We start from the raw sequence: 25141 nt of genomic DNA on the forward strand, positions 1-25141 counted from the left end.
ATCATTAGAGTTATCTGCAGAATGGGGGAATAACAACTGAGGTTTTATCAGGATGTCACTAGTTTTCACTATCTTTTAACATACTTACTATGGCTGAAATTTCATGCTTTCCTTTTGAGCTACACCATTTGATGATCAGATGTGAGATAAAAACCTTCAGTGAAAGGAGACTTAGTTGTCAAGCATGCTGTCTGACTGAGAATAAAATCTGCCTTAAAGGTCTAAAGATTACCTAAATATTTAAATAACTTAAAAGATTTTGTAACAGACCTTTCTGTGTCCAAAGAAAGGTGTTGGCTCCTGTTAAATATACTTGCAGAGCACGAATATTTACGTAATGGACTGTTCACATCCAATTTGCCATTAGCTATGGTTAGAACATTGTCACTGGTAGGTGGACTACAAAGAAACTCTCCTCTTAAGACAGGTGACTGGGACCATGGCAACCAATTTGCTTTATTCTGTTTGATCTGAACTCAGTTTTGTCAGCTTTGTCATCAGTGTTAGAGAAGCTCACCACAGGACAAGGTGGATCCTGATAACGCCATGTACTGAAAACATATGCAGGAGATTTCCCCAGGGATTGAAAATTGAAGAGAACTTTTGTTCTTTCCTGCAAATTTGAGGACTGTTATTTCTCATGGACTGTATGAGAACATTAACCAGATCATATGCAGACATTATACTCATCATGTGATTCACCCAGACCTTTGGTCTCAATTGGAAGTGCTTGCTATGAAAAATCCAAAAAGATCAGAGCAATGAAGACAAATTGCTTACACTTTCAAGTTTGTATTAACTTCTATGGTAGGCTGTAGGAGCTGACCCGTTTCAACAAACCAGTCAGGGGTATTCTCTGAGGTCTCACCACTTGGCATGTTATCTTGAGCCAGGCAGGCTTGAAAAACCTCTGGGCTGCAGACTGGCTACAGCTCAAAACTCCTCAGAGACTTTGCTATGTGCTTGCAGAGGATTGTGCTGTTACTGATCCCCTCCAAAGTCTTACAGAGGGAGTTTGAACTGAGGTTCAGCAATAGGCAGTAGCCATGAATTCTTAAGGTGTTATTGCCCAACATTTATGATTTGATGCTTCCACACTCTGGTTCTGATACCTTCCCTAAGTCTTGAGAGCTTTGTGTGCAGTTGTGGGGCCCCCAAATACAAATGACGTGTGGCTGTTGAGTAAACCCAGAGGAGGGTCAGGAATATGATCAGAGGGCTGGAGCCCTGTCCTATAAAGACGGACTGAGAGAGTTGGGGTTGTTTGGCCTGGAGAAGAGAAATCTCTGGGGAAACCTTATAGTGGCTTTCCAGCATTTGAAGAGAGGCTACGAGAAAGCTGGAGAGGGACTTTTTAAAAGAGCATGTAGTGATAGGACAAGGGGAAGAGTTTTGAGCTGGAACCGGGCAGATTTATGTTAGGTAGTAGGAAGAAATTCTTCATTATGAGGGTGGTGAGACACTGTGACACATTTCCCAGAGGAGCTGTGGATGCCCCCCCCCTGTAAGTGTTCAAAGCCAGGTTGTATGAGGCTTTTAGCAACCTGGTCTAGTGGGAGGTGTCCCTGACCATGTCAGTGGTGTTAGAACTAGGTGATCTTTAAGGTCCCTTCCAACACAAAACATGATTCTACGATTCTCTGAAATCATAGGTCCCGGATCCTCTTCAAGAACAATATTAAAATGGCTTAGTGTAACAGGCTAAAATCTGACAAAACACAACAATGCTTTAGCCAGCCCACCTGAGTTGCTGGCATGTGTCTTCACAAACCTGCTGAAGAAATCTTTCTTGACTTGAGATCCTGTGTTGGAAGTTTTTGCTTTTACCACATGCTGAGGGAGAGATTGTGACATATCTGACAAGGCTCCACATTGTTTCTTTGTTAGGAGTACTGTTTACCAATCATACAATACAAATATGTGGCATTTGTAAGGGATGAAGGGAGATGGAAGAGATGATGAGCAGCTGGGAGGTCCATTCGCCCTTTCTGAAATGTTCAAGTCCAAACATGGAATAGTATGTGCATTTCGTTTACTCAAGAGCATTCATGTTCAAAAAAAAAAAAAAAAAAAAAAAAATCCCCATTGAATTGAGGAATTGTGTAAAGGAAAGAACTTCTATTTCCTGGCTGACTTCCTCTTTCTTATTTCCCACATACTTTCTCCATTATATGTTTCGCAAATGTGAAAGAATTTTAGATTTAGATTGTGTTTAATCCTTTCTAATCTGATTTAGCTCCAGTTTCAGTGTGAAAGCCAGCATTATTTTAAGAGGCAATACTGGGAGAATTTTCATTTACCTGTAGTTTACTTTAGTTATAACATTAGCCATAGTTCTGCAGTACAGACAGTGGGTATGTTTTTATGCTTACCTTTTTAATAGCATGCTAAATAAACAGAATGCATTGAAAGGAGTAACTACTGTCTCCAGAATAGTTCCTTTAGGAGCAATAGAAATTCATTTCAAGGATACAACCACAGTCATTGAGAGGGAAGAAAACACTTAATTGCCATGTAACCACCAGGAAGATATAGGAGGCAAAGCATAGTGATGCTGTGCTGGAAGAAGTCTTCAGAATGACACATCCATCTGTGTCCCATGAACTAACCCATATGCCTTAATAAAAACATGTGTTACAGGCCTTGACTTCCAGAAGACTGAATTTGAACCTTCTTCTGCTATTTGACATTTCTTAGGGTATGAGAGAAGTACCATCATTGTTTCCCATGCTGCTTACTAGGATGACTTTCCAGTTGTTTTTCTGAAAACCAAGAAAATAACAGGTTAGGATTTGTACAGATCTCTCTTCTCACTTCTCTCATTTTGAATGGTCTTTAAAGGCCTTATAAATACCACAGGTGGCTGGAGTGCCAAGTCTTGTCCTACAATCTCAGCTCTCTGGAGAGGATAGCTCTCTGTAGCTCCAGTCAGCTTCTGTGTCCAGAAGGATGGGTGGGCATGTTGTATTACACAGTTACATTTTGATACCAGGGAGCAAATGCCCTTGCAAACCTTCACACGTGAAAATCACAATTGGAATCAGAATTGCCACAGTTGGAAAAGACCTCTAATATTACCACACCCTTTCCCTTACTTTTTGTTTCCTGCCCTGAACTGAGGAAATTTAAAATTGGACAGGCCAACAGACAGAAACAGACCAAAAAGTCCTCTTTTAATAGTTTTGAGAAGTACTTGCAATTAGAAGCAGCAAATATCTTTTATATCTTTTTTTTTTTTTTTTTTTTTTTTTTTTTTTTTTGAGGGGGTTAAAAAAGTTGCAGTGTGCCTGCAGTTCCAGGATGCAAGCATCCTTTCTGATGAGGAAGAATCCAGCTCCTCTCTCCAGGACATTTTTCAGTATTAACAAAAAAAACCCCAAACCTCTGTGACTTGGCCAGATTTACTAACCACCAGTATGCAGTTTAACACAGCTGTGAGTGAATTCAGTGGCAGAGCTTTGAAAATATGTCAGAGAATAAAGAAGAAAGAGTGAAGTGAAAAATAGGACAGAATATTTTCTTTCTGCCAAGACAGGCTAACTTCTAGTGGGCAGGCTCTAATATTTATACACTCATACCTCTGCGTACATTTATATACGTATACCTGTCTGAGAAGGCAAAATTCTTGAGAGGATCCAAATGTTGCAGAAATACCTGTTAGAACAGAATACATTTTACTAATAAAATAACCCGTTTTTCCTTTCGCTCCTGCTGTTACATTCCCCACTGTGGCCTGGAAACCAGATGATTTTCAGAAAGAAGAAGCCTGATGCTGAATTCAGCCACAACTGAGTAAAGGCAGAGTAATGTTTCTGAACTGCAGGGCGTGACTCCAGATTTACACCCGGTTTCTAAGAATCTGAATCTGGCCTGAAGTATTTAATTCCTACCAAAGCTGTGTCCTGCTGCTTTCCTGAGGCTGCTGTCTGCCACGCACAGCGTTTTCTGTCATGCAGTAAGAGGCAGCACAGTGTGAGCTCTGCAGCTGGACTTGCAGCTAGGAAGGGCAGCACAGCAGTAAGAACTTGAAAAAAAAATTATTTAAAAAATCTTCCCCCCCTCCCCACTCTCCGCAGGGCCACAATTAGAGGAAATGGGACAGGATACATTCAGACCAAGGGGAGCCAGAATGAGGCTGGAAGTGGATCAGGAGTTCAAGGGGAGACTGGACAAACATTTGGAAGAGAGACCCTTTGAGGGTTACTAATAGACAAACCACGTCAAACTCAGGAAATTCCCCGAGCTGAAAATAGTAAGAGGTTAGCATGTATTTGGAGATAGAAGATTGCCTTGCTCAGTCCTTACTCTTCCTTGGTGCCCACTTAGGACAACATCAAAGAAAAGCTACTGAGATGTATTTTGCTCTGAATCCATGTGGCTTTTATTTCGTTTTTTAGGGGCGGAGAAGATCTGAGGACTGAGGGAAAGACAGCAGGGGAAAGTGGGGGCAGCTTTGAGGTTCTGTGTCTGGAGTTACAGGAAATTTCATTCTTCTCATTTGGTTTCAGTTCTAATTTTCCCCACACTAAACTGCACTTGATGTTCGCATCGGCTTCAGCATTCAGATTTCATTCTGCTGAGTAGATTCCATCTGCAGTTTGGCAAACCTGCAGATAATTAGCTTTCCTTTGTAATTAAATTTCCAGTTAATGTCCCATTAAGATAAATGAGAAGAAGTCGCATCTTCTGCTTAAGTGGTGATTTCACAAAATACAACATTTCATAGCCTTTGAACAAACAAGCACTTTCATTTGCCGAGGTGAGATATATTTGTAATACAGAAGAAGATCTTAATAATTTACATATTTAAGGCATTTATTTTTTCTCCAAAGAACTTCAGTACTTAGTGAGTTAGTGCAGGAGAAGAGCAAAGCCTGTCCTGAGGTTAAGGCATCAAGCAAATAGGGTCCTCTCCTCGCTTTCATTCAGGGTTGCCTTTCTCATGCCACGAGTGCCATGGAAACCAGGATTTTCACAGGTGGCTACTAACTGTTTCATTGCCTAATCTAAGACAGCCCAGGCCTAATTTCTGTGTCTGAGCACTGACAAGCATGGCTGCATTTTCTGGGCAGGGTGGGCAGGCAGTGCTGCTGGTAGCAAAGGCAGGGTGACTAGTCAGGGCATATGGAAAGCTGATATCTGGGGTGCCTCACCCATTCCTACCCACTTTTTGAAGCCATGTGGGAAAGAGCACGCTTCAGTTTACCAGCATGTGAAATGCAGGAAACCCTATTTATTTTTCACTGCACAGTGTGCTGAATAAAGAGCTCTTTAAGACCAGGAGCTCAGAAGAAAACAGACTTTTAGATAAAGACATATCTGCAAAAATAAATGTGACATTTATATCATATGCATTACAGTAAAAATGAAAAAAAATGGTCTCTGCTCTGAGGGTCTGGAAAACAACTACTCCCCTCTTTTGTATTCAGCAGGGAGAGGGATAAAATGGAGCTGGGAGGGCATTATGCTCTTGCATTTGAACTATATGAAAAAAAAAAATTAAAACACCTTTTTTGATTTGTAACACTAATAAGTGAAGGTGTAAGCCTGGGATTTTGTGCTGGCTGATACAGCATTGTTTTGTCCCAGGCCACTCATGGGTGCTCAACATAATTTTCTGTTCTCTTTTGCTTGTACACACAGAGAGCAGGAGAAAAATGTCTGGGAAAAGAGGCTGGCAGCTCTAGTTACCCATTGACATAAAAGACCCTTTGGTAGCAAAGCTTTGTTTTAAAGTCTCTTGAGACGTACTCTGCATTATTCTGCGACAGATTTTGGAAAAGAAAAAGATCTCATTCAACAATAAATGATTAAATGAGTACTGTGAGCAGTGAATGAGTACATGAAAGTCATTGAATTAAGAACAAAAAGCTTGGGGCTCTGAATTTCTGGAGCAAGCAAGGAATTTTAGTAGAATGTAATAGCAGTACACTCCTGCACGTTTTTAGTGATAGCATAATGCAACTTGATTTGTCTCAGCTGTTGAAAACTTACCTGAATTGTGGGAACTATCAGTGAGAACTACCAGTGAGAAGTGGCAGTGTTCAATTACCTCCTTTAAAGCCCTCATGAAAGCACCTTAAAAAGTGTGCATCGAGCACATGCAACAGCCCTTCTTTAAAGAACATCCTGTTGGCAGGATCCCTTTTGCCCTCCATTACCTTCTCCCTCCCTCCCCCCCCCCCCCAAAAAAAAAAGCCATTAAGCTTCAGCTTCTTTAATTATCGGATTTTCATTGCCCCAAGAAACCATCAAATCTGACCGAGAAGATTTTCTCTCCAAGATACAACTCAGAATTTTCTGATGCTTACGGTAAACTAACAAGGGTGCGGGGGTTGGAGTAAGGGGGGGGAGGGGAGGAAGAAGGGGTGTGCCAGAAGGCGAAAACTTCGTCAGATGAGAGTTTGTAAGCGAAGTATGACGTATCGTTTCCCCCGGTGACGCGTGAGCCGGCGGCCGCCGCTTTCCCGCCGTTTCCCGAGTTCGGGGATCGTGCGGGCGATGCTGCCCCCCGGTGGCGACGCCCGGCACCCGCCGCCCGGCACCTCCCGATAGCAGATCCCCCCCACATCCCGGGCAGGACCGCGGATCCCTGACCGCAGGGGTGTCCTCACCTTCCCCCTTTTTTTTTTTTTTTTTTTTTTTTTAATGCTTTGTTTCTTTTTTTTCAGTCGGTATGTCATCGGAATAGTTGCTCCAGATCACAGGCTTTTATCTGTGCAGAAATGTGTGTAGCTAGAACATGACTTCCTGCTCTGTTCTGTTCTTTAAATGAAAATATTTGTATTGAAGCTTTGAACGCGGACTAATTCCGTCCCTACTGTTAGGAAAATGACACTTTTCAGATACATTGTTTGAACCCCAGGAATGAGCCTATAGGGGCATCTGACTACAATCTATTGTGCCCTTATTTCATAGCCTTCCCCTTGCAAAAACCCAGTCTACTGACAATGAAAGTCAAATTAATAGTGATATTGTTGGCATGTGCAGAAAATACTTTGTGAGGAAGTAAACCTGCTTGAATCTTGATCAAAAAAGCTTAATTTGATTCGAAGTGTCATGTCCCTTTATAGGCAGAGAAGAGCTCACGAAATAATGTAATTTTGTTCCTGTCTTTGAAACGATATAACCTTGACCCCTTCTTCAGCAAAAATAGTTCATCTCTAGTTTATAGTACCTTCTGAGTTCTGCAGGCAAATAATAATTCTTTAAAGTGTTCCCATCCTGTATGTTAATGAGGCTAAACGAGGATCCTTTTTATTGCCCATGGCCTTTCTGAAGCATCTTCTTAACTAGCTCTTCTCCTTTTCCACACTCCAATGGACTGTGGAAAATGAAGGCTTGATATCATGACCTGGAATCAGTGCAATGGGGAAGACTGTTAAAATTCTTCACTACAAAATCATAGACCCTTGTCGATACCCTTAACTGGGTACACTGTGCCCTTGCATAAAATTAACTTGATGTGCAAGATAAGTTGGCTTGCCAATAGATCACACAAGGAGGCTACCTTGGGATACAAATGAGTAATAATTGAAAGGTAATTGCTCTGTTTCCAGTGGAATAAATCAGTCCTAACTGTCTGTCATAATAACGCAAATTTCCCGAAAGGTGTCAGCAGTTTCCATATGTGTATTCCCATTTTTTGAATTTGTGTTTCCCATCTGTTGGGAGGAAGTGCACATTCCTAATCCTAGTCATAGAGGTGGGTGGAATTTTATTTTAGCTAACACTGGTGTAAATCTGACTGATGTAGTTACTCCAAAAGGTAGTTACTCTAGTTTATGCTCTTGCAAACCAGAAAAGAATTCAGCTGTGTGTTTCAGGGTAGTCTAAGGCTCTGACTGTGGTAGCACCTACCTCAGTTCTGTACTGATACAGTATAGGATTCAAAATCTGTGATTCTTCTGTGATTCACTGCAGTTCCAGACTGCCACTGCAGAAAGTCATGCAGATATAATGGAGGTGGGAGCAAAATGATACAGGTAGGTTGTCATTCTGTAGGTTGCTTTGAAACTCATGAGGTCTCCCCTATAAATTAGCAACTATGAATACACCATCTTAGGTTGATATGTCTCTCTCTACCCTTCTCTCATAAATTCTTTACAATATTTTCCAAAATACTGAAAGCTAAAGCTTTGTTCAGCCTGATTTGGGCTTCCTCATGAATACAGTGCTGTGTGTCTTTTACAGAATCTTTATTTGTAGCTTGTGAGGATAAATTGTTGTTTGGTTGGGTTTTTTTGTCTGGAAACAGTGAAATGTATTTGGACTGCAAAATTAGTCTTCATGCTTTCACTCTATATTTTATGGTTTTTTTTGTTTTTTTGTTTTTTGTGGGTTTGTTTTTTTTTTTTCTGGTGGAAAGGTGCATGCAGCAATTAAGCATTTTACAGATAAATATACCCATGCAGTATATGCCAAAACAATATGTACATATATATGTGTTATATACACACAGAGCTTTGGCTTGAGTTTCTAAAGGCAGCAACGAGTGCCATTCCAAGCTGTCTTTCAAGACTGCAGTAAAAGGTTTATGATCTTTATCTACTAGCATGGGTGACTCATAATAAACGTACTCCAAAGGTGTAGTGCCATGTCCAGCACTGATTGCTCTGACAAATGAGTACTCCTCTTCACTAGAGTGATTTGTAATCATATAACAGCTTGACTTTCTGTCTGGAAAAGCATAGTTCTGTCAGATTGGTTTATGCCACTGTATCTCTCACAGAATTTTCAGAGACTGTGACAGCTGTTGGTTTCATATTTACTCCCACATTTTTCTGTACTTTAAACAAATGTTGTTTCTTCTTTTATTTTTTTTTTTCTGAATGTTCTAGATGGTGCTGAGACCTTTTTCAACTTAGGAAAAAAAATAACCAAAATATGTATTATGAATGCATGTATTATTATTATTATTATTATTATTTTAAAAACAGATTTAACAGCCTTTCCTATTTTTTTTCTTGTTTGCTTTAAGAGCTTCTCTCTCTGCTATTCTGTCTGAGAGGTTACACTAGTTTTGCTCGGTCCCTCCAAAGCTGTTGTTTTTCTTTTAATTGTAAGACCTGCTCTGCTATTTTCTTGGCTTACCGAGTAGTTGCAGTCAAATGCTTGTGTCTGATGCACATGTGATATCTGTATTGTCTTCAGTAACTTGGGGCTGTATCTTGCAACAAAGCAGTAATTTTAGGATCTGGTGCATCACAGATTAAAATTTGGCTCCTGTAACAGGAAAGATTAAATAGACTGGAAATGTCTCAGCCTGAGGAAGAGATAGCTCAGGCAAAAGAGTCGTGAATGAAGCGAGAAAATGAGCCAAGAGGGTTTACAATGACAGCATGAAATTATGAGGTAGGACAGTAAAAAAAAGAAAAAGAAAACCCCAAATGATATTTTACACAATGCAGAACTCTACAACTCATTGCCACAACATGTTGATATCAGAAATGTAAATGAATTAAAAAAGCAATTAGGGACAGCAACGAAAGAAATATTCACAGGGAGACAGCTAAGAGAATAAACTTCTTTAAGCCAGCAGATAATGCACCTGGAACTATGAGCAGGAGATGCTAACATACACTTGATACGGGGGAAATTGGCATTCGTGGGACAAGTTTTGTGTGACTGAGGCCACAGATAGGCAAAACATTGCAATGCCAATTCTAAGAATAAGAACTACTGTCAGATTGCACTGCTTCTGGAGGGGGCAAGTGGAGGGAAGCCTTGCTTGTTGAAGTGAGCTCACAGCAATGTGACCAAACAGCAATGCAGTGCTTAGAGCTCTCCAGGCAGTCAAGGGAAATTAATTCAAGCTGTTCATGCTGAAACTCAGTTTGCTACCTCTGTCTTTTCAGTTAGTGCATCTTAGACAAACACTGACACTTTTTTTGTATCCTGTTTGATACCTCCTATTGACACCTCGTATTTCCCAAGAGAGACTGCACAGCCTCGTGATATTTTACCTTTATGTCTTTATGCTTTGCCTTATGAGTTATTTATGGACAATGAACAAACCAGGAGACGTAAGGGCAATGCTTAGCCATTGGGGCAGAATTTTTAGTTCAAGCACCTGTAGCTGTTGGTTGGGTTTTCCAAATGTTGGGATTCAGGGTTTCTTCATGAGTTGCCTGTTATAACAAAATGACTGCGATTCAGATCATGAGTTTTTAACAGCAGCACTGTTTCTTCTGGCAGTAGCAGTAATGAAAACCATGGCAGATATCCTGACTTCTTTAAATGAATGGAATAATAACTCCCTGTAGGTGGAAACCCCACGCTGTTAAGCCTGCCTAGTATTTGAAAGACAACTGTAAGTCTTAACTCTTGCACAGTTTAACAAGCATCTTATCTTTGTTAGTCTCTAGTATAATTGTTACCTATAGTGCTATTAAGAATGTTAAAGCCATATCAGATTTCAGCATATAGTGAGATGACAATCCAGTTTGTTTAATCCGTTTGTGCTCTGTGTATTTTAACTTGTTACCAGGGTGCCCCAGGTAACCATTATATCACAGTGTGTGTTTTGGATGGTGACTGATAAGACTAGCAAAAAATTCAGTTACACTCTTCTTAATGAGGGGATCTTTCTATTTTGATACCAAGGCTTGTTTTTAGTTAGTTAAGGCAATGCAAAACCAAATATTCTTAACATATTCATTCATTATATTGATTGCTAGGATCAATATGTTAAGTAAGGAGTTGAATAGAAAATTAGACAATTCATTATTCAGAAGAAAAAATTACATTTTCTAATGTCAAATATTTAAATTAAGGTTCTCTAGCTACCTGAAAGCTGACCTTTAAGTGAAAGCTTTCTGTTTGCTAAGTATGCCAAATAACTTGAACTGAGGAAGACTCTGCCTATGAAAAATGATGTTTCCCTGCCCTTTGCAAGACCTTTCATTTGTGATAAAGAGGTATGACTGATACTGAGGATGGGAAAAGTTTAGTGGCAGCTTTGGAAAATTATTATTTTAAGTAAGAAGAAGATAGACATTTCTCAATAATTATCTGCAAAGTGTGTGTGCCTGTTGCCAGACCAGACCTGCAGCAAACAGGTGGTGCATATTGGGATGTTCAGGTGCAGGTGATAGAGAAAACTGGAGATCAAAGAAAAGCCACACTCTGTTGCTGAAAGACAAGGGTCTTGCAAGCTCAGTGAAGATATCCTACAGTGCATTGTCCTAGTTTGAAAGGTGTCTTTTCCATTGGGCTGTTTTATTCTCTGTGAAGAACTACTTCTGACATTTCTGTCCTCTTTGCAAATTATTTCTCAGCTGTATTTCTTTTTTCTTTTTCGCAGATCCCTGAGGTTTTTTTGAATTACATCACTGCTTAAAGCTTTGCTTGACCTCAGAGGCTCTTTTGCAGCCAAGGAGACCACTAGCCAGCATTGTACAGCCTGGTCTGCACAAACTTACACTGAACACTGTAACTCAGTCAATCTCTCCAAATTGAGCTTGCAGTGTTTATTTTAGAAAATGGGGAAAACTACTGTATATTCCTCTAACTGAAAAATAGTCTTCCACTTACATCATATTGTGACCCACCCACCGAGAAAAAATGCCTTTATGTTTTACAGGTTTCATCATCTCTTCTTCTTAATATGCTCTCTCCAATTTTCTCTCTCAGTTACCAATGGCTTTCTTGTTGCTAGCTGATGTCTTTTTTCAAAAGGGGCACGTTGTCATAAAATGTAGGCTCATATGCTTTCACAAACTGTGGGTTGATTCTAAAATGATCAGACTATTACAGTGTAGCTACTGACAGTTTTACCAACATGACCTTCTCCATCCAAATAGGATGGGCTTTTTCATTGCTGAGGAATATCTACATTTGATTTTAAATGGAAAACCTGAACCGATTATTTTTTAAAATATGTGCTCTGTGTCTACCCTGCACCTACTGTATAATTGCACTGAAAATATATTTTTTGACACTTTTAATTGACTCTTATTTACACAGATGAAAAATATGACTCTGACTGAAAGGATTTATGACATAAATATCTCATAATTAAAAAAAAACCAAATAGAATTGTGGAAATAGATGTGTCAAGCCAGGATGTTATAGAGTGCAAGTGCTGCAGCCATATAACTTACTTTCTGAAGTGCAATAACACTATAATTAATTACTCCATAATTGCCTATTCCTATCATCTAACTATACTCACTATGCTAATGTTACTGGATAGATGTAATTGAAATGTCAAACTTTATATGAATTTGTGATATAATATGTAACAGAACTGATTAAATGAATGATCAATACAATAAAAATAGTTAATCAGAAAGAAATCTGTATCAATTAAAAGGGATACATAAATCTGTCTCCTTGTGTTTGTGTGATTTCACACACCAAAAAAAAGACAAAAAAAAAAAAAAAAAAAAAAAAAAGACTGGAGACATGTTCTTCACCTCGAGTGCCTTCTTGTCATGTTATTTTGTAGTGTACATACCTCAAAGACAAACGTTATGGTAAATGTGATCGATGAATCACTTTGACAAACAGAAGATTCGTGGTTAACATTCACTGAAGTCACTCAAAGAATGTTGCTCTTCCGTGTCACATTTCTGAAAGCATCCAGTTTGGAGTAACTTTACATGTAAAATCAATGAGCTCTTCTATGTAATTTCAGAATTTCTGTGTAGACACCACCAAGAAATTGTGCTCAGATCTGACTGCTGATGTTTTGGAATTACAAATTAGTTGTCGAAATGATTTGGTGCATCGTGAGAAGAAGGACATGACTGGGAAAGCTGCATTAGTGGAAACCAGTGTGATTAAAGGTCAGTTAAGCTTTATGGTTTGCATTATTAATCTAACAAAGTTTAAGCCCTGCCCTGATAAATAATTTACATGCAGGATTATCTTGCATGATTTGACTTGAAATCTGTGGTTTAGTTGAAAGAGATGAAAAGCGAACATTTCTGTTCATCCTCCATAAATGCTGTAAGGAACATTCATTAGAGTTCTCTGCAGCAGCACGGTATTAAACCCTTTTTTACACTGCAGTATGAGTAGTCAGTAGGTTTTAGGAACAGATGTAGAAAAGATGCATTGCTTTTACCCTAGGATGATACTCACACATAATCTATTGTGAAAACCACTGATTCCAACAGGTCTTAAAGACGAGCAAGAAATTTACACTAAATATAAGAAAATGTATTCAACTCACATTTTTATATTTTGAGGGGGGAAAAAATTAACAAATTACTTGACTGATAATTGTTTTTAAAGCTTAGATTTCCTAAGCAATGTTGATAAGTGGTCAGTTTTTCTACTTATCTTTCAAGTTTTTCCTTTTCCAGAAAGGAAACCTACTGAAATTGAGAAGCTAAATGATAAAAGGACAAATCCCAAAGACTTTGCAGTTAATATAAAAATTTCAATTGATTTAATTAATCTGTCAGTCACAGGTTGTATCTGAAATATGAATACATCACATTAATTGCAACAGTGGGATATTTGGAAGACTGAAGCACAAATCCTCATTCTCACAGCATTTATTAGCTGATACTTGATATCACTCTGAGAACTTCCCATAATGTTTCTCATTACTGTCTTGTCATTCAATGTGTGAGACTCTTAAAAATTGCTACCTATTTGAAACTATGCATATCGAAACTCAAATGCAATGTAAGCAAATTTTATAGAGAGGAATTACTCTGGAGTGTTGAATAGTTACTAATCCTTATTGCTGTGGGGACTGGTCATTGGCTACTTGAAAGATAGTCCAAAATTTCTTACTTTGTCTCTTTGAAAAGCTTCCCTGCAGGCTCCATTTTGTTACTGCTTAATGATTTGACTAGATTTTATAGGAGTAAATGGTGAAGCTTTGCAGCTACGAAGTATGGTATTGTCTGTTTAAATGGGAAAAAAATAATACTGAGATATGTTAATGGTGTACTCTTTTGTGCCAAGGGAACTACCTGCAAATCACTTGGACTTGACTGCCCATGTTACATGGACCAGTTGGATCCCTTGTATGGGTTACACTCTGTGGGGTGAGGAAGCCATGGGAAGCAGGGGGGATGCACCTGAAGAAAACACAACCAAAGCATCCTTACTGAAGTAACAATGTCTTGAAGTTTATGCTGAGGACTGGCTTATTCACAAGTGCAGGAGTCAGTGCTTGTGGAAGTGCTTTACTTGTTGGCTTTAGACTCCTCACAAACAGTAAAAGCCACCCAAGTTAAAGTCACATAATGGTTTGATAGTCAAGATTTTTCAAAGATTTTTCTTAACACAGCCACTCAATTCATGCAGTGAAAAGTGGAGTCATACAGTCACTTCCTCTGCCTCTTACAGGAACTGTGCAGTAGTTTCTAAACTAAGATGCCTTGGCTGAGAAAAGAATTTTGGTGATAGAATAAATAAGGCTTCAGTGTCATAACAAGGCTGGGAGGTCACCTAGTGTTCTCATTCATTGTTTTGGAACCATTTTCCTACTGTGACAGTATTTGTTACCTGCGTTTGTTCTGTCACTGGCCACCACTAAGAAAAGTCTGGCTCCATCTTCTTCACTTCTTCCCATCAGGTATTTATACCCAGTGGTAAGCTCCAATCCAAGCCTTCTCTTCGCCAGGCTTAACAGCCCTGGCCCTTTCAGCTTCCCCTCCTGTGCACCAGTCCCTTGGTCACCTTCATGGCCCTTTGCTAGACTCACTCCAGAATATCCATGTCACTCGTGTACTGGGGAGCCCAGATCTGGACACACCAGGCTCCAGGTGCCCTCTCACCAGTGCTAAGCAGATGGGTAAAGATCTCTATTGGTTTCTGCCTTGCCTAACACAACCCAGGAAGGCCACAAGGACATACTGCTGGCTCATGGCCAGCTACCCCACATGTTTTGGTTTTTTCTGTAAAGCTGGTTTTCAGCTAGTCAACCCCAGCCTGTACTAGTGTATGGGTTCATTCTCCCACAGGTGCAGGGTGTTTTGTTTGTATTCACTAAACTTCCTAAGTTTCCTCTCTGTTCAGTCTACCAGACTGTCCAGGTCCCTCTGAATAACAGCAAAACCATCTCGGCTACTCTTCCCTGTTTTGTATCATCTGCATACTTACTGAGGGTACTCTCTGTCCATCATCCATGCCATTAATCAATCACAGTTTCAGTAGCACAGACCCACAACAACATCACCCCTTTTGGTCTTTCCACTGAATCCTGACCCAGAAGCTCTCAGAGGGCTCTTCACCTGTCCCTTGGCAGAGGGTTGCCTCTCTTAGTCTTGCTACCAGCAAACATTCTGCCTTCTCCTTGCATCTCTTTGGTTTGGACTTTCTACTGAATCTGTTTCATCACTGCAATAAAACGAGGCAATATTTCTAACTGACCTAATATTTCTGTCTGACCTGCCCCAGTTTAAGTTTGCCTGCCTTCTCCCTCCTTATTCATTTTGGGCCAGCAACATTAGTCTTTTGTCCATCCCACTGACCCTTACTTGCATTGTTCTTGACAAACCTTTTTTAGAGCCTTCAAGAGCATTTGATTTTTATTTGCTATTTTTCATCTACTAGCATGAGTCTATTTTTCATAGCCAGGTATTAATTTGTTTTTAAGTTCTGAAATGCTAACTGAGAAGAAAGCTTTTTGTAGAAGCTTTTCAAGTTTTAATTATTTTCTCTTGACTGTTCTTGCTCTATTTCCTTTGACCTTCATTCCATCAAGATCCTAACCTTTGTTGTGGTATCCCTTCTCTGAAAGCAGAATTTTCTGCTGTTTGCGACCCACACATCAATCGTAACAGATGATTATTTTCTTAACTCTTCCTGCTTCCAATAGACACATTACTGTTAAACTTTAGGTATTGATCAGGCTTACTTTTTCCTATTTATTTCCCTAAGTTTCTGGCTAGAGATCTGTGCTTTGCAGGTAGCTCTAGGTGTATGGCCAAGAGTATTAGAGATAAAATGGTGTTAGGGCTGTTGAAGGCTTTGCTTAGTTCAAGTCCTGCGAAGAATCACAGCACTAATTCTTCCCAGGTAGCCCAGTTCTTAGGCTCCTGTCTCCGGCCTCATTCCTCGTGAAAGCTGCAATTGGTTAATTTGAAGTTCATCCTATATAGTGTGTTAATTTAGGCTACTCACTGAAGTTCAGATAAAGAATAACCCTTGTTCCTGAGTGTTCCAAGAAAACTCTAACTATCCCTGTTTATTACGTACATAGAAAATCAAGAGGTAGTATTATAATGTCTCTTCTTTTGCAAGGTTAGGAAATGGCTTCTTGCTTAGTTGCCTGGGAGTATATCCCTGTATAAACCTTGTCTAAATCTGAGTATTACGTGAGTTAAAAGACAGATTCAACCTAGACCACAGTCCAGTGGTGGATTGCACACTGACATACCCAAATTAAAGCTAAATGTTTCTATGAAAGATGTGTGTTAGTATAGCCCAAAATTATTTGGTTCACTTAAAAATAACTGCAGAATTATACAGGAGTTTGGATTAGATGGTGTACAGCAGTTCTTCTTGGCCAGCCAAGGGATCCCCAGGAGTCCACTGTTGCATGCAGCAAGCTTGCCTCTTCCAGAGCGTATACACTGCTCTGCTAATTCACAAGATAATGGATTAGAAAACATGTCAAGACTAATAACACAGACACACTCCTGTGGGTTTTGAGTGGGAGGAAATGCACCATTCACTGACTAATCTTTAAACTTCTCCTGATGAATGTTAAGCCACCCTCTGAAGCACCAACCTGTTTCAAATTCCTAATAAGGATGTTGAATCTGTAGGCTCAAAAAAACCCACCAAACCCCAGTTACAGAGAAAATTACTATTTCTTATGAAAGGCCAGATTGCTCTGAGAAGAAAATCAACATGCTTTTCTTTCAATTTTAAAGCCCCTATTGTCTTTCCTTACAAAGCTCATTTTAATAAATATAGGATTTATATTTTTTTCTAAGAAGCTGAATATTTTCCCTTTGTTGCAATTAAACCTGAATTGGCCACTGAAGATGTGATCTTATTATCTTATATTTGACTGAGTTTGAATTAATCAGAAATAGTAGCAATATCTGCAAGAAAATAACTCTCATCAAAAATCTGCAGTATCAGTTTTTCTTTAACCTTAAAATTTGTTCTAAGTGGAATTTTAAAAAAATTACCTCATCTTCTTGCTCATGTCTTAAGTTTCTGGAATTGTTACAGTCTGCAATAAAAGAGTATTTATGTTGATTTTGTTTATTGATGTCAGAGCATTTTAGGGAAGATATTTATGTATTCTGACTTTAGACATGCAATTTAGGAGGCCAGGAGAAAGAGAAATGAATGGGTCTAATGGGTCTAATAGCAATTTAAGAAGCATGTGTGATGTCTACTTAATTTGACAATGAAGACAGTTCAGAAATGTCTGCCCCTCTGCTTTAAGTTGCTGACTCATCTGTTAAACTTGATTATGGGGATGTGTTCTAAACAAATATTCATTAAAATGAATTAAACATAATAGCCTCCAAAACTTAAAAACATGGAATTCTTAATTATTTTGAAAAAGGTTGTTCTTTCTTCAGTGGCATCATGGGAATTTTGTACTGGTGTTCCGAATTAAGGATACAGGGACAAGCAATGTGAATTAGGAACATTTTACTGTATGTATGCATGACAACTGTCTCAGCTTTATCTCAGTCTTTGACTAGGGCAAAACTGTTATTAGATCCTTTGGCTCCTAGTGTTCTTTAACTATATTTTAAAAAAAGAATTTGAGCCTTTTACCTGTTTTTTGGCCACAACACAAAACTTATTCTTGGCTTACACATCTTCTGGAATATGTTTAATAAAAAGGTAAGAAAATTACTTAAAAGACAGAGATCACATAATTTCATAGGATGCCAAATGCACCTTAGTACATTATATTTAAATTTAAATCTATTTAAATATTTTCAATCACCTTTCTTCTTAACCAAATTCTAACTTATTGTACAGAAGGGAAAAGAAAGCATAGGCTCTGAATCCTTATGTATTTCTCTTGTTTACTGGATATGACTGATTTAAACTGAATTAATATGCAGAGATTCCAGGCTGGAGATTGTAGAAGTGGTTGCAAGGAGGAGGTATTGCTCTGTTATGTGCAGGGTAACTAGAGACAACTTCACTTGAGTCACCTCTCCTCTCTGGCTCTGCTCCACCAGCCCTGTGCAGAGCAGCAGCTGGGAGCCTGGAGGGATGCAGAATGGTGCCCTGAACCCTCCTCCTTACCTTCTTGCAGGAAGGTATGATGGGGCATGAAATATGGGATTGTTTAAAATTTGTGATAACCATTTCTCGTCTGTAAGAGTTCCTGATATACTGAGGATTTATTTTACAAAAAGAGGCAGTAGTGAATGAATGGAAATTAATGTCTCTAAGAATTCCATTAAGGCAGCAAGATGAAGAAGAAAATTTAAAAAATAATAGGACAATGAAAGAGGTCAAGAGATGTCACTTTCAGGAAATTTAAGTTTTTCTAAGAAATTAGATTTAAGATTAAACTTTTCCAAGCAATGGGATGGTAGATTCCAGAGGGAAATAAACATTAAACATAAATGAATTGTAATGCTACAGTGCATATGAAATATTTTGATTGTGCTACTTAATAGTTTTTAAAGATATGCTACATCATCATGTGAAAGAATGGCTAATGGATACCAGCTCAAGGAAAAGTCCATTAGTTTTATGGGCTCTGATTCTGCTATTACCCATAAGCTTTCAGTAGCACTCCCTAAGCTATTAGCTCTCATTAGCACTGAGAAACATCAGAACCAGGCACACAGCAAATAAAATGCTACTCTCTGTAAAAACACTTGGCTCACTCATAGGCCTTCTGTGCTTTTTCACTTAAGTGATGTGCAGAAAGAAGGATGTGTTCCTACCCTGTTCAGTTCACAATATTATTGTACACAATAATTCACAACAACTTCAAGTTAGGCATAAATACAAACACTAAATATTATTAATATGGCTGAATGTTAATTTATGCAGATAAATCCTGAACTGAGCTTTTTACCACAGCTATAAAACTATGTTGTGATCATGGCCAGGGGCAGGTAGGTGTGCAGCCTTGTATACATGAGCTGGGGTTTCTGGCATTCAAACAAGGGTTCTGATGGGTTGGGTTACTTCTGTTTCCTGCCTTTTGAAGGAGGATAGAATGAAGAGTTATGAGAACTATCTGTGACCTTAACATTTGTGGAAAACCAGCAAGTATATTCCAAGGGAAAAAAACCCAAATCCTACCTGCTTGAGGATACAAGTGATACGAATGGAATTTTTTAGTCTGCAGAGCACTACCCTTCCACTATAGAGGCAAATGTAATTAGACAAATTGTTCCAGGAAGAGCAGAATTAATGAAATTTGGCTTAATGAGTATTCAGGTCTGTCATCCCTTACTGCTCCTCTCCCCCTTCCTCAGTAATAACCAAAATTCTCTTCATGTCACCCTGATCAAATGAAAAAGAGCAGGTCTGGAGCTATGTGTGTGTTGACTGGCCAACCAATATGCACATGCTGATTTATCCTGCTCTCTGCTGCCAAATGGAGTGTATAACAGCTGCGTTCTGCATGCTTTTCTTTCAATAGAGGAACTAATTCAACTCTCACTTTTGTAATCACATTGACTTTTGCCTTCTTCAAATCTGCCTGAAATTGGCAAAAAACATATTAGTACTGAAGAGATTGACAGATGGATGGATAGACAGCATGATGACATAAACTTTGTCTTAACAGGCTGAGATGGCATGTCTGATTTGGTAATTCGGTGTTGAGGCTAATAGATTTTTTTTTTTCAAACAGGGAAGTAAATTGCACTGATGTCACTGTTCAGAATTCCTTTGGGATCATTCAGCTTGTCCCATTCATTGCTTGGTGCTTGACTGAAGTGTAAATATATACATTTCAGTAACCATCCTACACAGGTTTGGGACTGGGGACAGCTGTGATTTAGTCTGGCCTGATGCCATTAATTTCGTTTCTCCTTGAGCTGTCTTGCTTAGAGGCATATAATTTTGTTTGTATGTGTCTGGGAAACAAGAAAGTGTAGCTATGCCATTGCTCCATGAGCAATCTGTACTTTATATCCATATTAGCAAGTCTAAGTGCACAAAGAGTATTTCCCTTGCTGAATCACAGGGATTAGCGTATTCTTTTCTTGCCTGTTTTATTCATCAGTTTATTTTTACTGATATCAAACACAGGCAACTTGCAAATGACTGCAAACCTGAGAGTGCTTATTAACAAGATAGTGGCCACATGTGAGAGTGAGATCTTCATTAAATTTATCATCATAGGTTTGGGTTTGTTTGTTTGGCTTTTTTTTCCTAGGTCTGGAAATACTTTGCTAATGTACTCATTCCTAAAACCTAGAAGAAGGACTTGTAGGACTCGTCTATGAAAAATTCTGTGCTGGTGTGGCCAAGACAGTTGCTTGATTAACTTCATGATTTCTGGCCTTTAAAAAAAGAATATCGCAAAGAAGAATATCACAACTTCAGCAAGAAGGGAGTTGTGCCCAGTTTTTTTTTTCAGGGAGAGACATCTTAGCCATGGAGAGTCTCAGGAGGAACACAAGTGGGATTTTAAGACTGCTGACACAGCTATTTTCTTGCTCAAGGGACACCCAGTGGTCATAAGAGTAAGCATCAGAGGATTCTTGTTTGAGACGCTCAGTCTGATAAAGAAGGACCTGTTGGAACAGCACGGCCTCGCTGGGAGGTCAGATAGGATGAGAAGCTTTGCACACATTTGCAAGTTATTTCAGGTTACATGGTAGAAAACTAACCAAAGAGGAACAGCTGTACCAAAAGAAGCCTTTCACATTCTTGGGTGATTTCAGGTGAAACTTCTTTGCTTTAGGAACAAGGTATGCTCTCAGCTCTATTAAATGTGAGGCTTCCTTATAAATCCTGAGTGTGAGTTGGGCTGCAGCCTGCTCTTCCCCACTGTGGCTTAGACCAAGGGATGCAGTGCATCTGCAAGGGGGATGGGGCTACTTGGTGACTGATATTTCTGGGATCCTGCTCCATGGGACCTTCAGTCTCCAATGCATCTTGCAGAGTTAACTCTAACTCTGTGGGAGGAGTAGGACCACCTGGGCAGGGGAGGAGATCTTGGGGTCTTTTGGCAGCAGCCTGTAGCTCATGGGTGCAATCTTTAATGTGAAGCTGCTGTTGTGCCAAGATTCAAAGCAGAGCCTGCCTTGGCACTGGATGTGCAAAGAATCCTCCTGTAAAGCCTCCTCCCAGAGTAACACCACAGTTTCCTAGCTCGTCCCAGCTTATATCTTCAGGCAGTGAAACAGAAGACCATGAGAATGCATCTGCAGTGGGAATTGTAGGTGATGTACATAGCAGGTGGATTGCTCTTCTCATGATATGGTTGGACAGTTTTATCTGCCTGCTTTTACACTGTCAGTAAGCACACTTTTAAAACATTTTCATGAAACTAAGATCTCTATGAAAATGGGGTAACTGAGGGTAACATTGCTTCCTTTGTTTTCTTGTTTTTGTGGATGTCTGTATGAATTGTATATTTATTTTTCAAGGCAAAGGCAGAATCTTCCATTTTGTTACAATTCTTTTTTGCTAATTACTCAGGTCTAACAGAGAATGCACTTGGGAAGTGTGAGACAGAAGAGGAAGAGGAAGAAGAGCACGACTATGACTATGTGGATGAAAACATAATTGAAAACATAAGAAAAGTATTTCAAGACACCACTGCTAGAAATAAGTATGCAGTCTCTGAAGGAAGAAGGTGAGTGTGATCTATGACCATGTATAGGTGCAAGCAATTGTGGGCAGAGTGATTTTTTTTTTTTTTCCAGGCTGGCCGTTAACCTTCACACAAACCCCCCCAAAAAACCCTGAAAAAAAAAAACAACAAAAGGAGGAAAGGTTTTCCCTGGGAGCTGCCACTGTTGCCCCAAGTGCTCTATGAAAGTCACTGAGCATCTGCCTCTGATCCCGTGTCATTCAGCAATGCCACTTTCATCAAAGCAGTACCTATGGTTGTTCTGGTGATAGCATTGTGCAGACAAGACCATGGTTACAAGTGGATACAAAACCTTAATTAGACCACTTATCCTTACAGAAACACAGAGAAAAGCTTTGTATCTGAATGCCTAAGTTTTATGATTTGTGCCAGTTTGCTACTGTTAGCGTGGAGACAAACACATAAACACTCGGGAGAGGTTATATGTGGTGCTTTATTTCAAGGCCCCGAGAACCAGGGGTACACACCCAAATCTGGCTCCGAAGTCAGTCACAGCATGGCCACAATTTATCCCGGAAAATTTCGCAATCTAATTACATTTTCAACAGGTTACAGCGTTTTCTAATACATATGCATGTGTAGATTGCTTCATCAGTGAATTGCAACACTTGCCCCTTCTGCACTTGCGTGCCTCCCTCAGGTGGTCATCCGGATGAAGTAATTAGTCTTCCCCTGATGAAGTCAGACATCTTCCTCGCTGTGTTCTTTTCACCTACCTTCTCTTGGTTAATGTCCAGCTGGTGTGTGATTACTTCCAAATTGGTTTTTACTACAAGCTTCCTTCTATCTCTGCTCGACTAACTTTGATATGCAGTCTTACCCTTATCTCGCTACTTAAGTAAAGCTGAGTACATAGTTTTCCTGCTCCCAACAAAGTACCATTCTTTACAAGGTAAAACTTTTACATGTTTCCACATTCTTATTTTCTTCTACCTCTAATTCTAAAATAATCAATTCTAAAATAATAAGATTTGGAGTATATTTCTTTTACTTTCTTTTTATCCCAACTCTAAATGCAATCCTTTTCCTCTCCTTAGAAGAGGACACCTTCTTGTGTACCACTAAGGTTTGCTTCTTAAACAGCTTTCAGGCACTACCTGTGCTTTCACTAAATCTGCAAGGTTCTGGTCTGGTAGTCTGCAGAAGATTTAAAAGTTGTAGTGAAGAGGGCCTTTGCTTCTATAAACCTCCAAGCATAATTTAAAGCTAAATACATATTGGACCTTTTTTCCCTGATCTGAGTGAAACTGGAGTTCCAGCTCATTTAATTCATAGTGAAATCTTCTATGTATTCTACTTGATTCAGCTGGATTTCTTCTTTTGTTAAGAGAACCCCCTGAAAAGCTCCCAAAGTTTAAAGTGCTGTGTTCCAGAGATTTAAGATGTATTTATTTTAAAATGGCATGCAACATTTCTCATCTATTTTAGTTAAGTGGATGGCAAGCAACATTTCTGATTTATTTTAGTTAAGTGATGTAGTGAGTTTGAAATAAACTCTTTTTTTTCTGAAGTGCTGAATCCCCTCAGAAACATGACAATCAGGGGCAGTATTTTATTAGTTGTCTCTTGCATCTGTGCCAAAAGTCCAATGTACAATCAGGTTATTACTACTTCAAGAACTCATTAGTCAACCATTTCCCATACATGCCCCATATTTATTAATATCCACTTTTCATTATTTGGTATATATGATCTATCAAGCTGAAATCTATTGAACCAAATTGATTCCAAATAGAGTAATAAGGGGAAAAAAATACAGAAGCCAACCTCAACAGTAGGTGTGAGAAAATCAGTGTTTACTATTTGCAGTGTTTCATCAGTGCACCCACAAAAATCTTTCCACAATCAGAGTTGAATCTCGACAGGATGATACTAGTAAGAGCTGGTCCTCCCCCTAAGCAGGATGGGAAAAAGAAAGAACAGAGATTTGCCTCAGGTAATTGATATGTTAATTTTGATAGAATAAAAGTGCCCAGAGGGTCAATGATGTTAACATGACCTCATTGCTTTGGATGAGCAATGAGCAATTAAACAAGGGACCTGACTACAGATGCCAGAGCTTGCTATAGCAACAACTGCCATTAGCATATTTTAACCTTTCGTTAAAGATTCAAGAGAAAGTAGGAAAAAACCCTGAAAGCATTTAAGACATGTATATTGCTTTTTAGCAACATAAGTTTTTTTATTGCCATGAGCTTTTTTTCAGGGTTTTTTGTTTGGTTTTTTTTTTATGAAAAAAGCACTCAGTTTGACAATCTTTTAGAAGGTTTTAAAGATTTCAATAGCATTTTTTTTTTCTTGGATGCAAGAAAAAGGGGAAAGGGAAGGTTTATTGCAATGAACTGGAATAGCTCCGATGCTGCTATTATGTCTCATCCCATGTCTCTGCAAACAAAATGAGCTAGAGGCATGCAGGAGCAGCAGCAAGAACAAAAAATAACAGCAAAACCAAAAAAGGCAGGTTCTGTCTCCAGTGCTGGTTTTTTCCTGGAAAAGGAAAGAAACAACACAGTCCTCCCACCTGGACAGTTGAAAACAAGTACTGCTGTCAGACTGTTTCAGGATGTTGTTTTCTGGACTTAAACTTCACACAAGTGCTGGAAAAGGAATGGTCTTAGCTGACTAAACCTGGGTGTCTGTTAAAGAGGAACCAAAACCAGAAAAGTAAAAAGAGAGGGAGATTCAATAGGGCATGAAAAAAACTTCACGTCTGTGTTTTCCTCTTGCCATGAGGTCAGCAGTTGAGGTGGTTTTGCTTGAACAAGGTACTTTCGTATATTGTCAATTTGTATTGATTTTTTATGAAGTAGTTGAGCAGTTGTGTGAAAGAGACTGAAGTGGAGATTTTACTTTTTTTTTTTTCTACGCTAGTTGTGCTGAGATGTGGGTTGCAACTGACAGCTAAAGGCGGTGCCAGAAAAGAAAACCAACTTTTCTGACCCCTCATGACATCCTCATAATCCTTTTTGTACTGTTTTTCTAAGATATTTCTCTGGAGCTTTCACACAGCTTATCCTCTAAGCTGACTATTTCTTTCATATCTCCCCTTGCCTTTGGCTAAAAGTCTGAGGCAAACTTTGCAGCCTTGGGGCCATTGAAGGGAGGAACCCAAATTCCTGACTAGAGCACTATCTTCCCATCACTTCTTAAAGTTCCTCCTCTTGTAAGTAGTTTTCAATGAAGATTTGGTGGCATTACCTACTTTGCTAATTTTCAGTGTTAGGTAATTTTTTACTGGCTAGCATTTTTACTTGCCCCTAATATGCAAATAGAAGGTTTTTTCCCAGGGTGCAATATACAGTGATTACAAGGGATGAAAGAGTGGAGAGGGAGCTGAAATTCAGTTCTTATCTTTGACATGGGCAGGACTTCAAGTAGCGTATCCCAAACCAATGG

General features: G+C 39.2%; 1 protein-coding gene across 5 annotated transcripts in view; it reads left to right on the forward strand.

Annotated features, from left to right (window-relative positions):
• THEMIS (thymocyte selection associated) overlaps nucleotides 1–25141 on the forward strand; it is a 109121-nt gene that overhangs the window by 53319 nt on the left and 30661 nt on the right. For 3 of the 5 annotated variants that reach the window (XM_071740983.1, XM_071740978.1, XM_071740979.1), the window contains 2 exons: nucleotides 12641–12791; nucleotides 21571–21727. In XM_071740983.1, coding sequence (XP_071597084.1) covers nucleotides 12641–12791; nucleotides 21571–21727 — 308 coding nt within the window. Of the gene's footprint in view, nucleotides 1–12640; nucleotides 12792–21570; nucleotides 21732–25141 lie in introns of those variants that run through there. The other 2 variants (XM_071740981.1, XM_071740982.1) reach the window with 2 other exon arrangements.

The sequence above is a fragment of the Heliangelus exortis genome, chromosome 3, assembly GCF_036169615.1.
Source record: "Heliangelus exortis chromosome 3, bHelExo1.hap1, whole genome shotgun sequence".
NCBI lineage: Eukaryota > Metazoa > Chordata > Aves > Apodiformes > Trochilidae > Heliangelus > Heliangelus exortis.